General features: G+C 36.7%; 2 protein-coding genes across 4 annotated transcripts; both read right to left on the bottom strand.

Annotated features, from left to right (window-relative positions):
- Positions 1-115: 115 nt before the first annotated feature.
- Positions 116-10,144, bottom strand: LOC135622720 (anthranilate synthase alpha subunit 1, chloroplastic-like). Of its 3 annotated transcripts, none has more exons than XM_065124795.1 (12): positions 9,924-10,144; positions 9,467-9,775; positions 9,185-9,375; positions 8,923-9,112; positions 7,427-7,578; positions 5,542-5,657; positions 5,201-5,447; positions 4,734-4,790; positions 3,013-3,165; positions 2,111-2,191; positions 1,520-1,606; positions 116-739 (listed from the first exon to the last, which is right to left on the bottom strand). In XM_065124795.1, exons 2-12 carry the CDS (start codon positions 9,669-9,671, stop codon positions 413-415), a joined length of 1,806 nt encoding a protein of 601 aa, XP_064980867.1. In that variant the 5' UTR covers positions 9,672-9,775; positions 9,924-10,144; the 3' UTR covers positions 116-412. The 3 variants fall into 3 exon arrangements, with proteins under 3 accessions (XP_064980867.1, XP_064980865.1, XP_064980866.1); XM_065124793.1 differs by having other exon boundaries at positions 9,976-10,143; XM_065124794.1 differs by having other exon boundaries at positions 9,956-10,143.
- A 1,131-nt stretch (positions 10,145-11,275) lies between these two features.
- LOC135622721 (AUGMIN subunit 6-like) lies at positions 11,276-21,839 on the bottom strand. The gene is made up of 13 exons (XM_065124796.1): positions 21,547-21,839; positions 21,405-21,461; positions 21,221-21,315; positions 19,924-20,074; positions 18,861-18,986; positions 18,587-18,743; positions 17,452-17,512; positions 17,108-17,378; positions 13,588-13,713; positions 12,995-13,141; positions 12,633-12,879; positions 12,028-12,486; positions 11,276-11,629 (listed from the first exon to the last, which is right to left on the bottom strand). Exons 1-13 carry the CDS (start codon positions 21,736-21,738, stop codon positions 11,589-11,591), a joined length of 2,130 nt encoding a protein of 709 aa, XP_064980868.1. The 5' UTR covers positions 21,739-21,839; the 3' UTR covers positions 11,276-11,588.
- Between the last annotated feature and the right edge of the window lie 1,517 nt (positions 21,840-23,356).

Here is a 23,356-nt window from a genome sequence, read left to right on the forward strand (position 1 = left end):
AGAACTCCATATAGCAAGACAACATGATCTGCAGATTTGCTAATTTGCCTGATGCTTTTTCAGTCATTGCAGGGGAATTGAGATGAGATTTGCAACACTGATAAGGCCAAAAACATCTGCAACATGGCTTTAATTACCCAAACAGATCAACAATCCAAGAGTCATACAAGTTGCAGCTACCATTGTTCACCATCTATCTGCAAATAGAATTTGTCCAATAGTATGGTTTCTTCAGCAGCCTTTCAAATGGTTTGCAATAAATAAAGCATTAACAGCAACCGATCGATGGTTTATTGAGATTCTATCTTCTGACAAGGAAAAAAGAACTGTGATACTAAGCCATTCTTTTGGATGGATGAGATTACAAGCATAGCCGGTGCCATTCCGAGTGATGAGCCTTTCTCTGTGAAGCCTATGACTTTGAAACGAATGTAGACTCGGCAAGATCAATGGCACGAGCAAGCGCTGCAGCTTTGTTCTCACATTCTCGCTGCTCATCATCGGGGTTGCTGTCCGCCACAATGCCGGCTCCAGCTTGAAGGTGCGCAACCCATTCTTGGCGCCTGCCCATGTCCTTGTATGAATACATGGTGTTGAATCGGCTTCCGGTTGGAAAGACTATGGTACGGAGGGCAAGCGCGATATCCATGTTGCCAGTAAATGAAACCCCTCCAAAGCCGCCACTGTATGGCCCCCTTCTTGTGACTTCCAGCTGATCAATTAACTCCATCGCTTTTACCTAATCCAAAGCAAATCAATATTAGGAGTAGGACACAACAAAGAGATGAGTGAGGACCAATTACAAAAAAAACAGATGCTTTTGTGACTTAAGTCTCACTTTCATTATGATCGTAATGTAATGTAGCAAAAAGTTTCTTTGCGACATTCTTGTATCAGATGTCCAATAATCAAGAAATAGTAATTACAACAACAAGGACCATATGATCACTTTATTTCTACAGTATCGCATATTAGATGGCAGCAACTAACCACAAGTAATCAAATTCCTAGTTGGTAAAAGGAGCCACATATCAAATTAGTTACATGATTAAGCAACAAGCAAAATTAGAGAGAAAAGGAATGCCCGAAATGCTGGCATGCATGTTCATGTGCTATAGAGAATCAAGATAATAAAGAAAGAAAATACAATTTGGAAATGAAGGTCTATGGGGCACAGAGACCAATGAGAAGGCCTTAAATGGTGGTACTAGGTACTAGCAATAGGTCAGTTTCGACAATAATGAGGATAAGGTTCTGAATCTTCTGATTGAGGAAATTCGGCAACAAAGAAGCACAATTCCAAGCAATCTCTATGAGATTGCTTCATCTGAACAGACCTATTTCATATTTAACACAACAAGGATGCAACTTACTTGGAATAGAATTTAAAATAGTGAAAAGATTTACCCAAAGGTCTTGACAGGCATACACATTAACTTATCAATGCAGGTACTATATTTCCATGAGCAAGCCAAACTGAAGATAATGCATTCCAGATAAATAAAATGTTGAATGGAACCTTTGGAGCTCCGCTGACTGTTCCTACAGGCAAAGCAGCACGGAGAGCATCCCAGCAAGTGAGATGATCAAACAACTCTCCAGTAACCTGTAAAAGTATATGATGTCAACTCGCTTCCTAAAAACATAGATGATAAGAAAGTGCTTATAGATATGTAAGTTCCATAAAACATGGTAAGTCCTGATCCTTAATAATCAGAAACAGGATTGGTTAAGTCCTGATCCTTAATAATCAAATAAGTCAGAAACAAAAAGAAATAAGAAATGACCGTTGCAGGCTTGATTAAAAGCAGTAGTAATAATAAGACTACTAGCTACCCTAGTGGCATGCTCACTATGTTATTTCAAAATAATAACAAAGTCAATGACATCAAATATAGATGATCTAAACTTGATGAAATTCAGGTGCCAAACTATGACCATCCATGGCAACTGTTAAAAAAAGGTTTCATGTTCATGTTTAATGGAACAGACCTATTTAGATGATAGCTTTTGACTATAGCATTTTGTCAAAAATAAAAAATCATAAAAGCCCAGCATGGTTAAATTAGACAAAAACCAATCATCTTATTTGAAAATTGTAAGGACTCACCGTGGAGCTGATGTGCATCACATGCGAGTATCTCTCAACATTCATAAGTTTCTCCACCTTTACTGATCCAGGTTTTGATACCTGTCATCATAAACATGTCAAACGATAACAAATTAGGAGAATGAAACAAACTCATGCAACAGAAATAAAGGCCAACAAGTTTTGCAATGGATATGCCAATAATAAGTACTGTGATATTTCTTAATGCATAAGTTAAACAAGTAGCGTCTATATAACCTTGATAATGATTTTTTGGAACTGAATGACTTAAAGGAAAGGGGGGATACACTATGCTTATAGCCATAATCCCTAATATGGTATGAATTATAAAATCACCAACTATCATAAACAGCTATCCTATGAATTATCTAACTCTTATTGCTTGTCTAAAGTCTCCTCATCCATATTAAAAGCTCATCATATATCAAAGGTGAAGACATTACAGAATATATCACCATAAAGAAGGTTGCAAACAACAAAATTAACTTGATGAAGGGACAAGTTTCAAAAAACAGTGAGCCAATCTCAATATGCTCGTCCATCTATTAAGGAACATTAACCATCACTCCTGTTACTGTAGTTATGAAAAAAACTTGAAATGTAGGAAAACCTTACACCCTGCCTTGACAGCAGAATGCCATTAGAGATATCTCAATTGTGCAATATTGAGATTATATGAAAACCTTACACCCTGTTCTTCTTTTGCAGAAGTATCTTCTTTTTTGCAGAAGTATTGTAGGAAAACCTTACACCCTGTTCTTCTTTTGCAGAAGTATCTTTTGCATACTTCTGCAAAAGAAGTTTATATGAAACCATATTTTTTGCAGTTTTGCAAAACATAAGAACAATAGTCTTAAATTAAAAAACACATGTTAAGCACATATAAAGAAATCAAGACAAACCCTTCCAACATCATTCCGTCCCAAATCTACAAGCATAATGTGCTCAGCACATTGTTTTTCATCATTAAGTAGCTGTTGTTCATTCAATTTATCCTCCTCATCCGTTCTTCCTCTTTTAACTGTCCCAGCAAGAGGTCGATTAATGATTGTCCCCTGCGAACAAGAGGAAACTTCAGTCTGCATATGACAAAAGATCATTGTCTTTCACATCATAAAAGTATCTGAGAAGAACATTCATAATCTGAATGTACAAAAAGTTTAACAAGAATATCCAAATGCTTGAGCATCCACAAAAACTAAGCATAAATTTTGATGTTACAAGTTTTTCATTATATAGCGCAGGATGAAGATAAGAGTCTTGACTGTGAAAAATATAAGTTCCTCCAATTGTGGGTGCAGAATTAATAGCTCAAGGGCAATACTGCATCTCAGAATTGAAAACATATGGATTAGCATAAGAAGGCAGCAATGGAACAGACATCCAATTAGATGTATCAAACCAAAAAGGAGTAAAGAAAAGATATAATTTCATTCTTATAGAAATTGCATATCTATATGTCAGTATAAATGTTTTTATTTGTTACTGAACCTTAAACCAACTTCAGGAGATTAAAAATATGTTTAGTCATCCAGCATTGATATTTACCAAGATATAAGTATCCAAAAAGCCAGTGCCGTAAGCATTGGCGTGATGAGTCAGATGCCATGAGTAACAGAAAGGAATAGTGTAAGATACAACTGCAATCATTAAAGATTATAAGTAGTACCTAACTACCTATTACTATTGAATGATAGAAAATCAACTAAGTTATGTTGGGCTTCATCCAAAATTGATCTATAGTCAAAATTATTCACAACAAAAAAGATCAAGGGAGATCAAAGAAATGGTTTGTCATCGTGATTTCAATAGTCATGATAAAATAGGTCAAGGAAAAAATTTATTGCCTTTGAATTATTTACTGCCATTAACCTCAGTAGAGCTTAATGATGAGAGAGGATCCATTCAATTCCAAAAGTTGGAAACAATGACCTTTTCATAGTAATAACTCAGATAATCCAATTGATGCACTCTCTACAGGCAACTTAGCAAGTAAACTAAGCACGACTTTTGAATTTCCTTGTCCTCCAATCAAATTAGTTGTTTCATTGTACCATTGAACATATTGCTACCATGAATTGCACCAGCTATGCCTTGGAAAGGAACAGGATTTTGATTAGCACACATAACTCCTGATAGATAAAGGACATATCCCATAAATGAGGCTCCCAAAAATATAAGGTCTAGGGAGGATCAATATAAACAGTCTTCCGAATCCCAAAATATAAATAGGTTGTTTATGTGACTCGAACCCTTGTCTTTCATATCACAAAGGAGCAATCTTACCATTGTCACAAGACTTACAACTACTCACATTGGAAATAATATGTCTAAGGTAGAAACAATGTGTAAGGTACCTTATGTTTCAACCTTACCAAAGGCCACGGTAGAAACAATACCAGCGTATTGGATTCTCAAAAACAACTATGATAGAAACAATATGTCTAAGGTATCGGAGTTTAATATTACCCAAGAAATTGCAAGCTAAAAATGCAAGATGTAATTTGATTCATGAACACAAATGCAAAAACAACAATACCTTCACCGGAAACAGAAAAAGCTAAAAGGGAAGAAAAAGGCCATCTAAAAATGTTCATAAACTTCAACAATTTCTATTACATACCTTCTTTACACGAGTAAGAATTTCAGGGCTTGATGCTACAAGAATACATCCCCTTGCCTGGATTTTTTTCACCAAAGTTAAGAAAGTGCATATAATAAACATGAGAAAAACAATTTATAAATACACACTAACAGAAGGAAGGCAGCACCAAATTTATCAGCATATAAATACTTCACAACAAGATTTCAAATATCGATTAGTACTGTCCATACCCACAGATATTTGCTGGCACCGGACAGTATTAATTTTTATTTTTATTTTCTGAACTGTCCAAATCAGTATACTATATGAGACACTGGTACCATGTGCACCAACCAGTATTTGCAGCACAGGTCAGTCTAATGTCTGATATACTGATACTATACCAGTTCGGTATATTACCAATACCATAACCAGTTCTGATCAAGATTCCAAACCTGCTTTAAAGTAAATTGAAATGCAAAACAGTTGATGAAAGCTTAACATACTTGTAAATATGCCATATATGGGCTTGGATTCACAATTCTTAGTGCTCGGTAAACTTCAAATGGATCTGCAAATGTACGCCGCTCAAAACGTTGGCTCAAGACAATCTGAAAAATATCACCTGCAAAGATACGTTCTTTTGCCTGCAAAACTGCCTTCTTGTATTCTTCACTTGTCATTGATGACTTTGTTAAAGTAGTACCAAACTGCTGAGTATGCATTTTTACGGATCCAGCAGAAAGCCTGGGCCTAAAATATGAAACTACAAAAGATTAATATGCAGAAAGCTGACAAGAAAAAAGAAGATAATTTCTCAACTAAAAGAACTGACATAATTACTCACACATTGACATTCTGCACCTTAGACAGCAAATTATCCAAATGGTTCTTCCCATCTTGATAGGCTTTCTCAACAGAGGAGTACCGATCCACTTGCACCCAATGAATCACATATGCTTTCTGTGATGTAATTGAAGTATTGGCATTTGAATCATGAAATAAAATCCTTTACAAAAATTTGGAAACATCCCAAGAATAAAGTATCACTAAAAGTGAGTTATTTGGTTATGGTCACCAAAACAATGTAACATCTATAAAATACGTAATTTGACATATTTGTGAAATGTGTGTGGACACCAGCTAGTACAAAGAATAATTAAATTCAAGACACAAAACCATATGACAGGGCTACAAAACAGATGCCACTGACAATTCATACATAATATGGTCGTTAAATTGTATCATATCTCGATCAGATATCAAAACAATATACGACATGAGCTCTTCTTACATTATTTAATACCACATATAATTCCTGTATTCGTATTTGAAACATTGTTGAAAACAATAACAAATTTTATGTTCCCTTCTGTAATGAGTTATCGCAAGGTAGAATGGTAGATGATAGACGCTTATGCATTAACAGATAAGACTAAACCAATTAAACCACAATGATAGTTTCTCTAAAGTTAGAGATTTGAACTAGTATTTCTAATTTCACATAGATAGTATCCAACTATCCATCTCTAGTGTCATTGCTAATTCAAGCACCAAACAAGGTAACATCTCTCTGAAGTTATAGATCTTTCCCTATCTTTCCACCGCACAAGTCATAAAATTTTTCTAGCTAGATGTGGAATGCATTTCAGTCATTAATTAAGCAATTACATAGGTTAGCCTTGTACATCAAGATAAATCCATTTAGTGGACAGAATATGTATTGCATTATAATAAGCATGGGCAGAGAGATCTTCAGTAAGATAATAGTCAAAATTAACTCTTTGGTTCAAGATCAGGTGACTGACACAACCATATTCACCAATATGGAAGTTATTGAAACAAAGAAAGAAAGTTATGCGGGACCATTTTAATTATTTCCTATTTATTTAATTTTTTTATTAGATTCAGGTGTCTTTTGCAAATTTTATAAGTTGCCACATAACATTTGTTACAATCCGATACTTGTCACCATGATTATCCAAGAAGAAGTAAAAAGTAGCCAAACAAAAGGAATGAGACAATAACAGTTTTGATTGAAGCTCTTAAAGAAAAAGGAAGGAAGATTTCATCTCTAGAAGGAAGTTTCTTCTTGATTAAAGATCATACAAAGATGAAAATATATCAAGATATATGGGAAATTATTTTCCAAATCAGATCTAAAAATTTATTTTCTTTAGAGAAGGAAAATTGTAATGAATGATAAGAGCATAAAGAGATACAAAGGATCAATAAATAATTAGTCCATCAAAGGAACAATTTATCACCCTGAAGAAAGAACAAATACCTCGTGTGGAAGTTCAAATTTGTAATAAACAGACCAAGGAGGAAGATAAACAAAAAGGAATTCCTTATATTCCACAATGGAAAAATATACAAGAAGGAAAAAAGACATAAAGCTCAAGAAGAAAACTTTTTCCCTTATTTTCACATTAGAACTGCAAAGTGCAATAGCAAAAGAGATGAAACACTAATAACATTCTCACGTTCCTACATCTTCTCAAGGCAACTGACAGTACCAAACCTCTTAGCCTATCTTCTTTCCTTGTTTTTTATCAATTTTACCTTTTTCTTTTTTTTTAAGGAGAAAGATGAGCTGTCATTGTGAAATAAAGAAGTTACAATTGAACTTCATCAACAAATCATGCGAACATAATAGAGTATGTGTAGTGAATCAAGACATCATTCCAAGTGAAGCTCATTGGAAGTTATTAGGGTCAAAAATATCATACCTTTTCCACGTGGTCAAACACTATGACATCATTGTAGAGTCCTAAGTGGACATCTGGTAAGTTCCTGTCATCCTTAGGAGCACTAGAGAATGGAAGCTTTTTCTTCTCAACATATCGCACTGTATCATAGGAAAAATACCCAACCCATCCACCTGAACAGGAAAAAAAAAATAATCATGGAGCACTCGTGTAACAACATTTAAAATTTAATGCTTTTCATTGCATTCATATGCATGGCCTGTGATATCCATACTAAAACAATTAAATGAAAAAACAAAGATTGTACCAGAGCTTCCTATTGCCAAAAGGAAACAATATGTTAAACCAAGAAGTATATCATTCTACCAAATTTGATCTCTAATTTGGAGCTAGAATTTGCATTCAAGAGGAGAGGATTCTATTAGGTACAAGTCAAAACATAGAAAGGCAGCCTAGTGTATACAACTCTGAACTCCCACCAATGTGTGGTCTAGGAAGGGCCAAAGTTCATAGCCTAGTGTATACCCATTCAACAATGATTGAAATCTAGATCACTTGTGTTGTAAAGGAGCAAACTCACGATAACACCATGGCCTATCCTTTTATTCTAGATAAAATATACTTCTAAAAATTTACTATATACAAAATGTTGTATTTTACAGCAAATCAGTTGTACACACAAGATCATGCATACTAATGCTTACAAAGCATGAACATACAAGGAATTGACAAAATTGTCTCTATGCACTAGGAAGTGGGAAATTGCTGAAAAAAACAAATGATAGCAACAATATACTGTAAAGAAAAATTGGTTTATCTTTCCATGTAGAGAAGTGTCCTTTAGCAATCATAACCAAAATAGGATTTGTAAATGTAAAATTTAATAGAAAGAGGACCTTCAGGCATGACTGCCCTTCATTGCATGTAATTGTCTTTACAAAAGAAAGTACACATTGATTATGCACCATTATTTCTCTACATTTTGTTCCCCTTCTATTTATTCTTTAGACACAGCTACTACCTCTGCCTTCAGTATAATCTGCAGAAGAACGTGAACATGAATATCATAAATTGCAATCAGAATCAAAGGGCAAGATGATTGGCTTAGAGCCTCCTAAATGGTGTAGCCACTAGTAAAGAAGGTTACAGACTTCTGATAAGACCTAAAGCACCAAGCATAAGCTCAGTTAGCTTAAAACCACCCAATGGGTCACATTAACACCCAAATTTGTCGAATAGGTAGGACTTCTAATGTTAAAGCGTAAAAGTGGTTCCATATATGACATGATGTTCAGCAACTCCCAAAAGCACCAAGTAGCTATTGATATTCCTAGGATGAGGAAGGATGCATACAATCCTTCCAACATGCTCCGATAATTCTAAACAGACCAGAATTATCAATTTGACAAGAGTTTTCCTTGTGAACTTTCTCGCAATCGCCTACAGCGCATGTTTATGTATGGTTTTAGAAGAAAAGTAAGAGTTGATCGTCAAATAAAAAGGAAACAAAAGGTTACCACAGAAGGCATCAGGAAGATCATCGATCAACTGTGGGGTCCAACCCTCCATGATCCTCCGGGGAATTTGCATAGGGTCCTCGACAGTCTCCTCTGTCATGCGCCCTTCCTCGTGGTCCATGATGGAGACCGTGTTCTCCTTCGCAACAATCTCCATGGCTGGCTGAGCTCCCACCACGCTGTATCGGCCCTGACCACCAGAAACCTTAAACAACGAGAAGCGAGGAGAAAAGAATGTCGAAAGATGAACCGCAGGTCTTACGACATTAGTCCCCCGGAGACCTTGCTCCACCGACTCAAAAAGAAAGCTGGGAGCTTCGCGGTCATCCTCCTTCACGAGACAACGGTAGGCTTGCACAGGGGTGAGGTGATCAGAGAAAATGCACTGGTAGAGGGGCACCAAATTACCCTTCTTGGCGGCCTCCATGAACTTAAAGGGCTCATCATTGCCAACTAGAAGAAAAAGCAAACACGTGGCGCGCATTATTCGCATACAAGATACTCGAACTAATGCTGCCACAAGGAATGACGACGGCGTCGGTACCTGTGGCGGAAACAGAGGGAGGGGGGACGGCGGAGCATCTGATAGAGGGAATCGAGCAGGAGGACAGGCGGCGCAAGCGGTACCTTCTAGTCCAAGCGGCGGCGGCAGCGTAAGGGGAGCGAAACGCCGGGGTCGGTCGGCAGCGGAAGAGGCTCGCCGGCTGGACGCGGGCTGGAGCACAGGTTGGGATCGCGAGGGTTTCCATCGTTAGTTACCTCCGCAAGAAATGACGAGCAGCAGCAGCAAACCAAGAAAACAGCGAGCCAACGCTGACAATCCCAAGAGTATATCTCGTGTCACACGATCCAACTGCGGTGACGGCATCAGGTCAACGTCGTAAACGTGGAAAACGAACTAAATCAACGTGAATGAAGTAAACGAAGACCGAAACCAAAATCTCAGGAATCTCAAAACGAATGGTCCCAAAAAAAACCTCAAGAAGCAAACTTTAAGCTACCAGATATCTTAAACCAAAGAGAAGTAACAGACTCCTGGAGAACGAGACGCACATCCGAAAGAATTCCTCCTTGTTTCCTCGTTCCTCGTCACAACATTACGCTGCCATCAAAAAAGACGCGTCAGGAAGATGACAGAAGTGTAGACTGGTTGGGGAGACGGCAAGCGAGGTAACGAAGAGGGGCAAGGGGGAGATGGAAGGGGGGGGCGTGTGTGTGAAAGGGTTTCTCACCCGTTCGACGGGTACCTGCCGACAACCTGCCTTAATGCGAACCACTCCGAGTGGGTCCCAATGAAACACGACTAGAATACGGGCAAACACCGCGGGTGAACCGGTCGTGCGTGATGATAAGGGGCGATTTTTGAGGTCGAAGGAGGGAAGGAACCAAGGGAAGAGATACGCCAATCGGGGGCCCATAAATGCTCGCCAATCTCACGCCGGCAAAGAGGGGCTAAGAACCGGGACCCACAACAGCAGACGATCGAAGAAGCCGTCGATCACATCAAGAGGCTACTTAATCACCGTTGTTTCATTGGTGATGGCTGCCCGTCCATGGTACTTCTTCTTCGGTATCTTTAACGAATAATGTTAAATCGGAAAGAACGAGATCATGTATTTAAAGCTTCTGAAACCGTCAACCAATATTGCATCGCTCTATTTGGTGAGATCTTAGATTTCGAATCTGATGTGGTGAGATCTTATCGCATATGGGAGTCCACTGTAATGGCTCATGATTTAAAACATAATGAATAAAATGCGATAATAATTGTCTAAATCAGGATATCATTTATTATACTATATTCACACAAGGTTTATGTAGAATCGAAATAAAATAAAATAAAAATGCGCAAAAACCTACCAGGAAGCTTACAGCTTCAACATTAGTAAATACAACAAAAGAGCAGACGTATATATACTTTACCAAATGTTCTCGAGATGAAAAAAACACTTGATGGGGTTTCAAATGCCTAAATACTTCACAGGAGTATTTGATGAAGGAACAGAAGAGGAGGAACTACCCCAAGGAGGTCATAGGGTAGCATGCTCACAAATTACAATCATTTTGATGCATGCACGGAATGGCACAGCATTTGGGCCTCTCTAAAAGATATGACTAAGCAACATCCAGATTATGAGTGCACAGTTGAGACGTCTAATGATTCAAGCCAACAAACTACAGCTTTATGTTCAGCTATTGAAACTTAAAGTAGAACAACATGATCAGCAAACACACACACAAAATGAGACAAAGGATATCGCTTTAAGACACTTGTTGAGTGGAAAACATGAACCGGCATGAGGGTTGCATCTAGAAGCTCGAGAAGCAATGGTATATAAATGAAGCAAATGAATGGAGATGAAGGTATTGGAATAAAGGATTATTTCAACACAAAGAACGGCTGCTGTAGATTGCATACAAAAATGCTGTCCGTTTAGTGTACATTAATATCGGTGAAGTGCCCAAACTGGCTTACTCAAACACATTTCGGCCTCAATGTACAGACTCCCAACCTGTTATCATACTAAGAGCACATCCACATGCTACATTTGGCAAGTATGTCATCATACAGATCCTCGAGAGTAAGGACCAGAGAGTGTATACTGAACTATCTATCAAGATACTGAGCTTCAAAAGTTGATCTGATACGCACTCAACCCGAACTTCTAAAAATCCATTAGGGCAGCATCAGTGTCAGATAATGGTGCTGCAGAAGGATAAAACATTTTGTGTCAAGAAATTGTTGAGAACTTCAGGTGAAACACCAGTATGAAAAACTACATTACAATTTTAGAGATACATAACATTCCTGTTAAATGTATAATTATGTACTAACTCGCATTAGTGACAGTGGGCAGGCACTATAAAGTCGACCATAAAACATGAAATAATGCAAGAAATAAATGATATCTCAAACGACTCAATATTATGTCATTTATCCTAGAAGTTAAAGACATTGAACCTCATATGAAATATATCTAAAATAGATACTTCAGTCAACAGATGTCAGTGTATGATGTAGTGAGAGGAAAACAAATGTACTGTTACTACTATAGACAAAGATATAAATGCATAAATAACAATCAGTTGGTGAGAAAAGTATACCAAGCAAGTCCTCATAAGTATCCTGGAAGAATGATGATTCCATTAACAATGGGGGTGAGAAAACTTGATCGAGAGCATCATCAATATCAGGATATACTCTTTTTGAATTAACAGTGGCTGGTTGAATTAAGCCTGTCTGATTTGTGTGCCCGTCAAGCCCATATGAATTAATTGATAAAGTTTGAACAGAATCTAGCTGGCCCTTGGAGTTAGAGAAAAAAAAATTTGAAATATTGTGATTGTTGTTTTCTGGTGGAGACAAAACTAATTGTTGTTTTCTTCTAATAGCAACAGCATCTACTTCTTTTAGTGGAACTCCTGTAGATAGAGGTATGAAGAAGTGTTCAGAACCATCATCTTTGCTTCTTTCTTTTAGCAATTCTGAGTTTCTTAATGGTCTTGACAATGCTGCTTCGCGAACAGAATGCCTTATACTCTGAACATTGTAATTATCATCCTCTGTATAACAAGAAAAAGGAATTATATATAGAGACAGAAACCATGCTTACTGAAATTAACGTGACTGATAACCAAAGAGTGCAAAGATAATATCAAAGAGAACAGTTGCCGGTATCTAAAGTTGGAAGACAACTGTCGATGCTAACCTTTTGCTGCGCTACCTGTACGGTCATTTGTGAACTGAGATTCTACTGATGTTCCCACTGGCAAAGATTCCTGGATGGATTGAGTGATTATAGCAGTCCTCTTTGATGTGTGTGTATTTTTTCCTGATGAATTGGGGGCCAGGCTGATTAAATGAGGGAGTTTCAGAACAGGACTTGTGGAAGCTTTCTCAAGCTGAAGGGATGAGAGTCTAGAATTTAACGTGACAACATCATCGGTAACAATATCCTGATCATGAGTTTAAAAAAAAGGCATTATTGTAGAAAGCATAAAAAATAAATGACATTTATTTAGAATTCTCAAACAAATTGAACAGTTTCACAGACAAAGACAGGATTCTTACTTGAGCCCCTTGTGACTGCATATTTAATGTTGGTCTTGCATTAAACCCATCCATTGTAGTTGATGAAATATTTTCTACTTCTTCAGTGAGATCTGCAATAGATTTTTGCATTGCTGGAATGGCTTCCTTAAGTTGACTAATTAGTCCCTTCATTGCAGAAAAAGTTGTGATTAAAAAATTGCCACCAAGGCATCAAATCCAACCTGTCTTAAAGCAGGCTAACTTAAAAACCTTTGATTTAATGTATTTGACCTGCAAATGAAGGACCAATACAAGATACCTGATTGAAACAAATTTTGACTTGTAAGTCATTTTTTATTTTTTTATTGTCTTATGCCGGCACAAATTCTTATAACTCTTTTTTGTTAGTACTTTCAGGTTGTGGGTAGCTTCTCTAGATCCCAGCACCAAAATATAATCGAAAAAATTTCAAGGGATTTTAAGATAACTATAGTTTGGAGTATCATGCAAAGACTTGGTCTGTACTAAACTATTGATAAATTTTAGTATATACGGAATTCACAGTGGGTGAAACAAGCATCCAAATGATCAAGCAGAAAAAAAATGTACCACTAATGGAAGTGTCAACTTACCTGTATGCTAACCAAATGTTGGCGATGTTCTGCAAGAGTTACAGCCAAGGACTCAGCATGCCCACTCATAACATTATCCGATGAGCTGCGGAGTAGCTCTGGGCCCTCCCCATCATTAGCCTTGACCTTCAGTAGAAAAGGTTAAACATATGTCACCAAATTGTTGAGATTAAAGATGAAGTTACAAAACTACACTATATCAGTATTTGCTAAAATAACTTTGCAGCCTGTAATTATGATTTCCAAAACCACCCCACATACGACAGAAGGTTGTTATCATATTCAGATTACCCAATATGATAAAAAGCAAATAGGCCTTTCTCTGCCTTATTATTAATTTATGGGTTTATTTGGAATATCCAGTATAACCATAAGAGCAGATTGAACTATTGTGAAATCTTAATCTATCGATCAAATCGCCAAGTCATTGCATAAATTTCTGTTGATGAAATCAGATTATCATGATCTGGCTTATTTAATAATTTAAAAATCATTTAACAATTACATGTGCTAGCAGTGGACAATATATATCTTTTTTGGAAAATTCAATCATTACAATGTAGATTGACATATATAATGACTGACAAATTTAAACGATTGACAAGCTAAAAGGTTGCTCCAAAAATACCCTACTTGTTTGTTGGATGGTGACTTGCAAATTATATGAAACAAAATACTTTCCAAACATCTATAACACATACAAGTAGTATACACAAACTCTTTAACTATTTGCACAATGTTCGTGCATGCGTCGTTTTAAATCACCAGTTCAAGGGTTGACCTTCTCAGGACTTCCTTTCTAAATAATTTGATCTATAATCATTTGAGGGAGAAAATGAGACCTTTGAATTATTGGCCAAGTCCAGCACGATTAGATTTCAACTGCTAAAGTGAAGGCAAAGGGGAGACATCATTATACATGAAGAAATAAACAAGTTTGTAATTTTGTACCGTACAGGAGTTTCGAACTTAGCTCGGTCCAGTACAGTATTAAGTATACCGAGCGGTATGTTTCGGTATACCGCTCGGTGTGTGTGTGTGTGTGTGTATGTATATGTATATGTATATATATTAAAAAAAAATTGTCGCCTCGATACTCCCCGTGCTCTGCCCGCGTGAGGAGAATGTTTCCTTCTACCCGCACGAAAAAAAAAAGGCGATGTCGCTCGATTTCTTCCCGCGTGGGGAGAAGAAACCATTTCCTTCCCCCCACGCGAAAAAAAAAAAAGGCGACATCGCTCGGTTTCTGCCTGCATGGGGAGAAGAAACCGAGGGTTCCTTCTCCCCGTGCAAAAAGTAAAAAAAAAAAAAAAACGCCTCGTTCCTTCTGTCTGTGTGGGGAGAAGAAACTGCTTCTCCCCGTGACACCGCCGAGGCTTCTTCTCTCCCCGCACGGATGAGGAGACGTCGTCGACGATGCCGAAGCATCGTCGCCTCAGACGAGAAGGCGACATCAACTGCAGCATCCGATGAGGGAGGGCAGGGACGGATTTGGATCGTCGAGGGAGAGTGGTGCCGAATCTTCAGGTTTTCTCTTTTCTTCTTCTTCTTCTTCTTCTTCTTCTTCTTCTTTCTTCTCCCTTTGCTAATACCATTTGGTAGCGGGCGATGACGATCAATTTCGTATGATAACAGAGAGGAAACAACCCCAATCGACGCTACCGCCCGGTGGCGAGCAGTCCGCGTATCGGTCTACTGACGGACCGATACGTATCGCCCAGTACGGGCAGTATTATTTGAAATTAAAATCCTTGGAAATAAATGATGTGGGTATGACCCGATCTAATGACTGAAAAATTATAAAAAGCAGACTGCAACAAGTAGAAGCAATGGAAGATCTCTAACTTAATGCTCTAAGGATACTTGTGAACGAGGTCCTAGTGTAAGCAAAATCATATGGCATGGACTGAATAGATGGATAACAGTAAGGAAAAGGACAAGTACAATTTGCATGTCAGATATAACTAACTACATTTTTTAACCTCGAGGGTATCCTGTCATGCCCAAACACATTCTTTTGCAGATTTTTAAGTTGTGTGGGCCAAACACAACCTCCATGACTTTACCTTATTGGCCATGCGAAGACATGACAGAACATCATCAACACAAGACACCTCTGACTGTGTTCATTTAAAACAAAGAGGCACAGATGAAAAAGAAAATAAGTATGCTCCTGACCAAGGATTGAAATATCGTACCGTACCGGAGTTTCGACCTTCTCTCGGTATAGTATGGTATTATATACCGAGCAGTATACCGTTCGGTATATATATATATATATATATATATATATATATATATATATATATATATATATATATATATATATATATAACAATGTGCGATGTCGCCTCTCTTCTCCCCAGGTGGGGGCGACGTCGTAGAAAAACGAGGCAGTATATATATATATACACCGCCCGGTAGCGAGCGGTCCGCGTACCGATTTCCTATCAGAACGGTATGTACCGCCCGCACCGGGCGGTATCATTCGAAATTGTATACCTTTCTTCAGACAACATACGTCAAAAAACCTATTACAAAAAAAAAAGAGGTAAAAGAGATGTATCTATGAAAATTATAAAGAGGTGACTTAGATAGCAAGGTGTTTGTGGAGTCTAACATGACCAAAAAGAGTATAACTTTAAAACACATCAAATGTGACAAGGGACATGAAATAGCATATTTCAAAATTTTGGCAAAATGATGACCTAAGTTAAATGAGAAGAAAAGGTAGAACATAACATGCTAATAGATGGATATTATACTAAACGACGCTAATGCAGGATACTACATCCGAGGGGTACAAGATCTCCAATCATCCACGGCAAAGATAACAATGGGGATACAGAGACAATTACACCCTAAGAGACATTTACATCTAATTTTACTAAAATGAACTGGTTTTTTGTCTAAGTAGCTAATGATAATCAACAAGCAGCATAAAAAGGTTTTGCTTTTTTAAATATGCCTGTTTTTAGCTCCTTTGATACAATAACCATAAGGTCCCTAGTAAGTGGACATGAAAAGTTGGAAAATCATACCAAAATCAAAACAGATCAAAAAGTAATCATCAACAAACTAGAACCTAGCTTCCTCTTATTTTGAAGGGGTTTCATTGTCATTTTTGCAGTTGGGAATAAGTTTTTATCTTACCAAGTATTTGAAAATGGTACTATTCCAACTTAATTGTGAGGGCTAATGAGGAATCCATTAGCCCAGAAAACACAATAGGCTTTACAGAATCAGAAGTACTAGTAATTATAATGTGAAATAAGCATGATGTCAATATCAAAAAGGAGATGAAGACAAATAAGTTGACTATGAATTATCAACTACGAAAAACAAACCCTATATATGAACTAGGAAATACTGTCAAGTTGCTAAACTATCCATTAGCCACAGATATGCATGATACTAACAAGTTCACCATTTGGTCTTATGGAAGAAGAATGATATGAATGTTGAAGCACATTCTGGTCCAATTCTTGTGGCATAAATTGTTTAAGATGAATCAACATACCAGATGAAGAGATTGTTTATGAATACGTTGTAAAGCATGAGTCCAACGTCTGAGAATTTCAGCAACATCAACTGTAGGATGAACTATTCCACCCCTATCGACCATCTTTGAAAGGGTCTCACTTTTCACTTGAGGATGAGGTAAATTCATCTGCTCCTGAACATCTACAGGTGAAGACATTTCACCAGAAGAAACTGATAGTATGCCCGAATAAGGAACATGTGAAGTTGGATCCATAGCTGCAACCAAAGATGACCCAGAGATGCGATATCTAGCAAATCAAAGTAAATATAATGAGAATCCTAGTTATTATGGAGGAATTTCTACCAATTATTGAACTTTACCTATGGTCACGATGGGCTATCAAATCCTCAATTGGGCCGGATGCTAAAACTTCATGTTGACCTGCATATCAAATAATGATAAAAGACTGAGATGAACAAGATATCAATTTATCACAAGTGGAAAGCTTAAAAAATGTCAAAAATGTGAAGAAATTACAATTCCTTCATTAATGTACAATCAATAAAATAATCAATTGTCCTTAGATATATTGACCTTTCTCCAAGAGCTCCAGTAATCATCCAAATAAATGGTTCAATTACTTCCAAATTCATGAGTTTTCGTACTAACTTCTCTAAACCTATAATAATTATTAAAAGTTCAATTAGAAGTTCTACATTGAAATCATTGTTTTGGTATTTCACAGGTAAATCAGTATTTTGGAAGAGATTCACTGATCTAGTTCATAGTATTTTGGTAATGATGTACATTAATTACTTTCTGAAGTCACTTGCAAGTTGCAACATTAAGCAAATTATTTTGGTCTTTGAATGGATTCCAGAATAAGAATGGTTTGTCTTACTTTGGTCTTTCAGTTGTTAAAAATATATAACTGATCAAAATAATTTTGATTGGAATCTAATTTCAGCATCTCAACACATATCATGGAAAGTGCAAAAAGCATCATGAACTGGGATATGAAACTTAGATTAACTGAAAAGAACAATGCTGATGATTGTATTCACAACACCAGCAACTTAGCATAGTAAGTAACTTCAATGAGATAAACCAGACAATGTAGCTTCTATTGTTTTAAATTAATTACTACTAACAAACCGATCAAGTTTTAATTTTTGCAAAGAGTATGTGCCGAAAGCATAATTCAAGCCCAAAACCTTGCAATGATCTGTCAAAGTCTTTACCAGCCAGGCTAGCTAGCACCTTCGACAATGACAACTCCATTTTAGTCTATATGCAATTACTGAGATATAATCTCCTTCCATTCAGATTGTTAAAATTCAATTTAAGAAGGGCCATAAGTAATGTCAATGTGAGAATAGTGAACATAGGGAAGTATGGGAACACGGATTTTTGCCATTCTGTTGTTAAATAAATATTTACCCATTATAAAGTTTTAACAGGGCTTAAAACTGCAATTAAAAATAACAAAAGCTCTAATGAATTTTGTGTACTTACTCCTTCGAGCTAATAATGACTCCCAAAGGCGAGTAGCCTTGGCTATTAACTGTGAATTCTGAGCAGAACTGGAGACATGATCTTCACATGATTCCCCTTCCGATTTAGCTTTGCTTCTTATGTCCTGCAGTTTTTCCAACTCTTGCTGCAAATAGGCCTAAATAAAGCAATTGGCATTGAGAAAGATAATATCAGTTGTGTTGTCTGCAGAAGTAAGTATAAAGAACTTGGAATCAAGAAAAGCCGAAAGCTGCAATTCTATGAAAGAAACTACCTCTTCAGCACAAAGACCACGAAACTCAGCAGTCATTTCATGGGCCAAGTTTGACCAAGTGGTTTGTCTGTGAACAGCAGCATTTGCATTTTTCAGAAATCTTCTTCTTTCAAGAGCTATTCTAGCCTGCTTAACAAAAAAAATATTACTAAAAGATAAAGCAAGCTCACTAAAGTAAATATAATCTATTAACGATAACAAGAGTATACTTTTAATATTTTATATTACAAGAAAAATATATTCAACAACCCATGTATTCCAAATTGTTCATAGACAAAGAACAATGCAGTTAGAAAAAAAATATATACACAAATTTTAGCTCAAATCTAAGGCTTGAGAGAAAGAACCAACGTAAATCTGATTTTGCATGTTTGTACTGAGTTTCACATTTTAATCTAACTCGATCTGAGAAATTAGTTAATATACCTGAAAATGTTTCTAGCATCTATATTTGATACAATAATTTAATGCATAAAAAAGTGTTCTGAATCCACATCAAACCATTGGATAAGGTTTAGATCAATTTGGTAGTTCTCCATGCCTACTGACAACTAGATTACAAATCCATCATCGCATTTTAGGATAGAGAAGCAATGAAAAATAAATTAAAGATGATCAGAATACAAGATAAAAGGTCCAGTATGATTATTAACATGGAGAACAAATAAAGGAATGCAAAGACAACTTGTGGAAAAAAAAAATAGAAGAACAATAATCACAATCAAGCAGTTAAGTCAAACTGATATGGGACTTGAGAATGAGGAAGAATGGAAAAATAAAAGAAGTGATAGGTCGATGCAAAAGGCAAAGGTAACATTTTCATTTGTAATGTAACATCTTGCATCATCAAAAGGATCTTCACTTGCTCATTTGATATTTATTAGAAATTGGGTATTGCTTTTCTAGTTTTCAATTCTATACTGAGAATTGTGACTGGCTGGAAAAGAAGATCCTGGCCGGAAATTAATAGATGCAATACCCCAAGTCAAGAAAGGTACACTAAAAGTTTACAGAATTATCTAGTATCAAGCCAGTGAAAGAAAGAACCAATTCATGAGATTACCTTAGTCACTGGAAGCAATGCAGCAGCATGTTGATAGGAAGCATCTGTTAGAGCAGGAGGCAGAGGATTAGAAGCAACATCAGCAGCAAATGTTCGTTTGTGAACCTCTCGCAAGGCATGCACAGAAAGTTGCCACAGAAGCTCAACAAATCTGCATCCAGGAATCCGATAATGTTCCATGTCATAAAGGTTGCAACAGTGTAGCAAAAGAATCAAACAAAGGAAAGGAATGTTGTCTTCATGTCTTGTAAAAGGCATATTGTCTTCTATCAATACATTTAAAATATATCTATAAAGATCCTTGCAGAACTTTAATATCACTCGGCTCTATCACAATAACATTTCCCCAAATCAATGAACAGTAACTATCATGTGTCTTGACGTCTTCTTTCATCATGTTTAGCATACAGCACCCTAAAATCCAACCACCAAACTCAGGCCCCAACACCCTTAACAAGCTTGGGAGTCTTTTCTGCTCTGGATCATTCCTAACCACATCAGGTGCAAAATATTATAGAGTGTGATCTGGATACATAAATTTTAGATTATTTGTTCCTTAGCACATGAGTACCAGGAAAGAAGAAAATTAACCACTAAATTAACTTGATTTGGACTCGGTAAATTCAAGTATGAGTCTTTTTCAGAATTATCATCTTCATGGCTTTTCTTTTTCATTGAAGATACTTCTCAACAAACTGAATGTTACCGATGATCGTAGGAACATGGTCTCCAGTTGATTTTTCATTCTGAAGCTACAGAGAAGAGAATCCTTTGTTTGGTGGTAATGAATATTAAACCCAATTATTTGGGTTGTCTACATTTTTCTTACCATTGAGCTCTATTGGGGAAAATATTGTTACTCAATCTCAATCTAAATCAAGCATTTTAAATTATTTCCAATAAAGATTCAAAATATTTCTTTTTATCTCCTCACGCCATTAGTTCTAATATACTTAACCTGTCTATAGATCCCTTTTTGAGACACATGCCACAGTAAATGGGTTTTGCCTCAATGAAACCTCAAGTGGAGCTATTCTCAATTCTTTACGAATATAAGGATATACATAAATATATTCATTCAGGCCTCTTCGATAACTACACATGTCAATTCTAACTAAGTTTGCTGTTCACCGCATAAAAGAAAAAATAACACAAATTGCAAATAGGACCAATAACCTCAAACTAGAAGGAAAAAGGAATCTGGATCCCATTCTTTCCATATGGGAAGCCAGATATCAAAGAAAGGAGCATAAGAAGTTAACACTTGACAGAGAACATAGAAAATCCTTGTGCTGACCTCGGCCCACAACAAGTTGCAAGGGACGAAACCCTAGAATTACTCCGCGGCAGCACCCCTTGCGATTCTAGCTCACTAATAATCCCTTGCACGATCTGCAAATCAGAAACCAGACATAATTATCCAGAATAATTTACATGAATAAGCAAGAAAAATTGACATGAAATCAGCGATGAAGACAAACCTTTCGGAAGTCACGAGACTGGGCAGAGTCGAAGATAGGCCAAACTTTATCAAAATCCTACAAAGAAAAATCAGCATATCCCTATCAGCTTTGAGAAATTAGGGAAACCGTCCGACGATCTGAATCAATTCGATCTCGTTGCCTTGGAGGATCCGCGGAGGGCGCAGAGTAAGAAGTAGAGGAGCTGCTCGCCCAACTTGGGATTGGAGTGGCGGAAATGCCCCAGCCTGGGACCGCCGCCGAGAACGGCCGGATCGAGGCCGAGGAGGAGGCAGTTGGTATACATCGCGTTCTCGAGCTCCGCCTCCCTCTCTTTCTCTCGCTCCGTCGCCATCTCTCCGCCCCCTCTTCGATTCGATCTTTCTCTCTCCTCCCTCTCGTCTCGATCGTTCAATAGATCTCCATGGACGGGCCTCTCGTTTCCGTCTCCGTCTTCGTTTCTTTATTTCGAAGGTTTTGGGGCTGGCCAAGACGGAAAGGGCCCACCATCAACGGAGGCCGCCGATTGGTCCGTTTGAAATTCTCGGGGGGTGCGGACACCACCTGTGGTGTAGTTACCGGCGTTTCGAGTTCGTTAGGGATTCCAGGCAACCAAGAACGACTCCCTCGCGCCGGATATGATCAACGGGATCAGTGGGTGAGATCGACGGTGAAGAAGCGTTGGGTGTCGTGATCGGGTGTTCGTGTTTGAGTGTCGAAACCATTACTTCGAAACGCTTGTACCATCTTACTCAGCTTCGTACCCGTCCGGTCGAGATGGGCCCACTGATGAATCGCGACAGGCGAACCGCCCCGTTCCGATGCTTGTCTTGGTAGTTTGAATTTGAAACGACGTTGGTAGACGTGGATGCAACGCACCGTGTACGTCCGATGTCGGGTCAAACTCAACGTACCAGTTTTATGACAATTATATTTCATTTCTCACACTATATATATATATATATATATATATATGAGTAATTTATTTAAAATATTCGTATTGATAACGTCATATTAAGAAATTAATTTTTTTGATTATTTCTTTATAAATATATCATGTATATTCTTAATTTATATTAATTTCAATAACATCTTTTTATTCCATGGTTACAATTTATTTTTTTTCTTTTGCTTATTCTTCTTCTTCTCCTTTTTCTAATCGCTGCAGGTGAGATAAAATGACTGAGAAAAATAGATGATAAAAAGGAAAAATATGAGAAATAATTTTTTGATGTTTATTATAATAATTTAATATTTTAGAATTATGTACATTATGTAATAATAGTCTAAAAATATCATATTCTCAATTGTATTAACTCAGAAGATATCATTTTTCATATACTTATAAATTGTCTAGCATAATGCACGGGCAGAGAGCATGCGATTATGGTAAGAAAGGAAAAAATATGATAAAAATAAAATTAAAGAGACTGTGAATAATAAAATATTATTTTATTAATTCTTAAGAAATTATAAATAGTAAAAAGGGACTTTAAATGGTAAGCTTGTTATCTCTCCTACCATCCCTCGCCTCCTCCTCTTTCGCCTCCTTCTCATGGTTTATCTAATTAGTTATTACACTCAAATTATACTCATTCACAAAATAAATTAAATTATATATAATATTATATTTATGTTTAAAATTTTAATTTTTAAAATATATATATATATCAATTTTAATATAAAATCGTCCTAACTTATCCAAAAAAATGTTACACTTGATTTATACTTTATTCACATAATAAAATAAAAATATATTATTTATATATAAAATTATCTTTGATCTATGAATCGTGTCCTACTAGTTCTAGAAAAAGTTTAGATTGATTTAGTAAAATTTAACTCGAGTTATACTCAATGATAATTATTTTTAAAAAATAATTTCTTAAATGAACATTGATACTGTCCATGTTTACGGGCTAATACTTCATTTAAAAATTTTAATTATTTTAATTTTATAAAAAAATAGAAAA

This window comes from Musa acuminata, chromosome BXJ2-9 (assembly GCF_036884655.1).
Source record: "Musa acuminata AAA Group cultivar baxijiao chromosome BXJ2-9, Cavendish_Baxijiao_AAA, whole genome shotgun sequence".
Classification (NCBI taxonomy): Eukaryota; Viridiplantae; Streptophyta; class Magnoliopsida; order Zingiberales; family Musaceae; genus Musa; species Musa acuminata.

Bases quoted from the DNA above. Each gene is read 5' to 3' on its own strand.
- LOC135622720 (XM_065124795.1), bottom strand. From the start codon at position 9,671: ATGGAAACCCTCGCGATCCCAACCTGTGCTCCAGCCCGCGTCCAGCCG. The intron at 9,376-9,466 runs GTACCGACGCCG...TTTTTCTTCTAG, and splicing joins TCCCTCTGTTTCCGCCACAG to TTGGCAATGATGAGCCCTTT. The intron at 4,791-5,200 runs GTATGTTAAGCT...AAAAAAATCCAG, and splicing joins CATATATGGCATATTTACAA to GCAAGGGGATGTATTCTTGT.
- LOC135622721 (XM_065124796.1), bottom strand. From the start codon at position 21,738: ATGGCGACGGAGCGAGAGAAAGAGAGGGAGGCGGAGCTCGAGAACGCG. The intron at 20,075-21,220 runs GTCAGCACAAGG...TCCTGGATGCAG, and splicing joins GCAACTTGTTGTGGGCCGAG to ATTTGTTGAGCTTCTGTGGC. The intron at 17,513-18,586 runs GTAAGTACACAA...TTTGATATGCAG, and splicing joins GTCATTATTAGCTCGAAGGA to GTCAACATGAAGTTTTAGCA.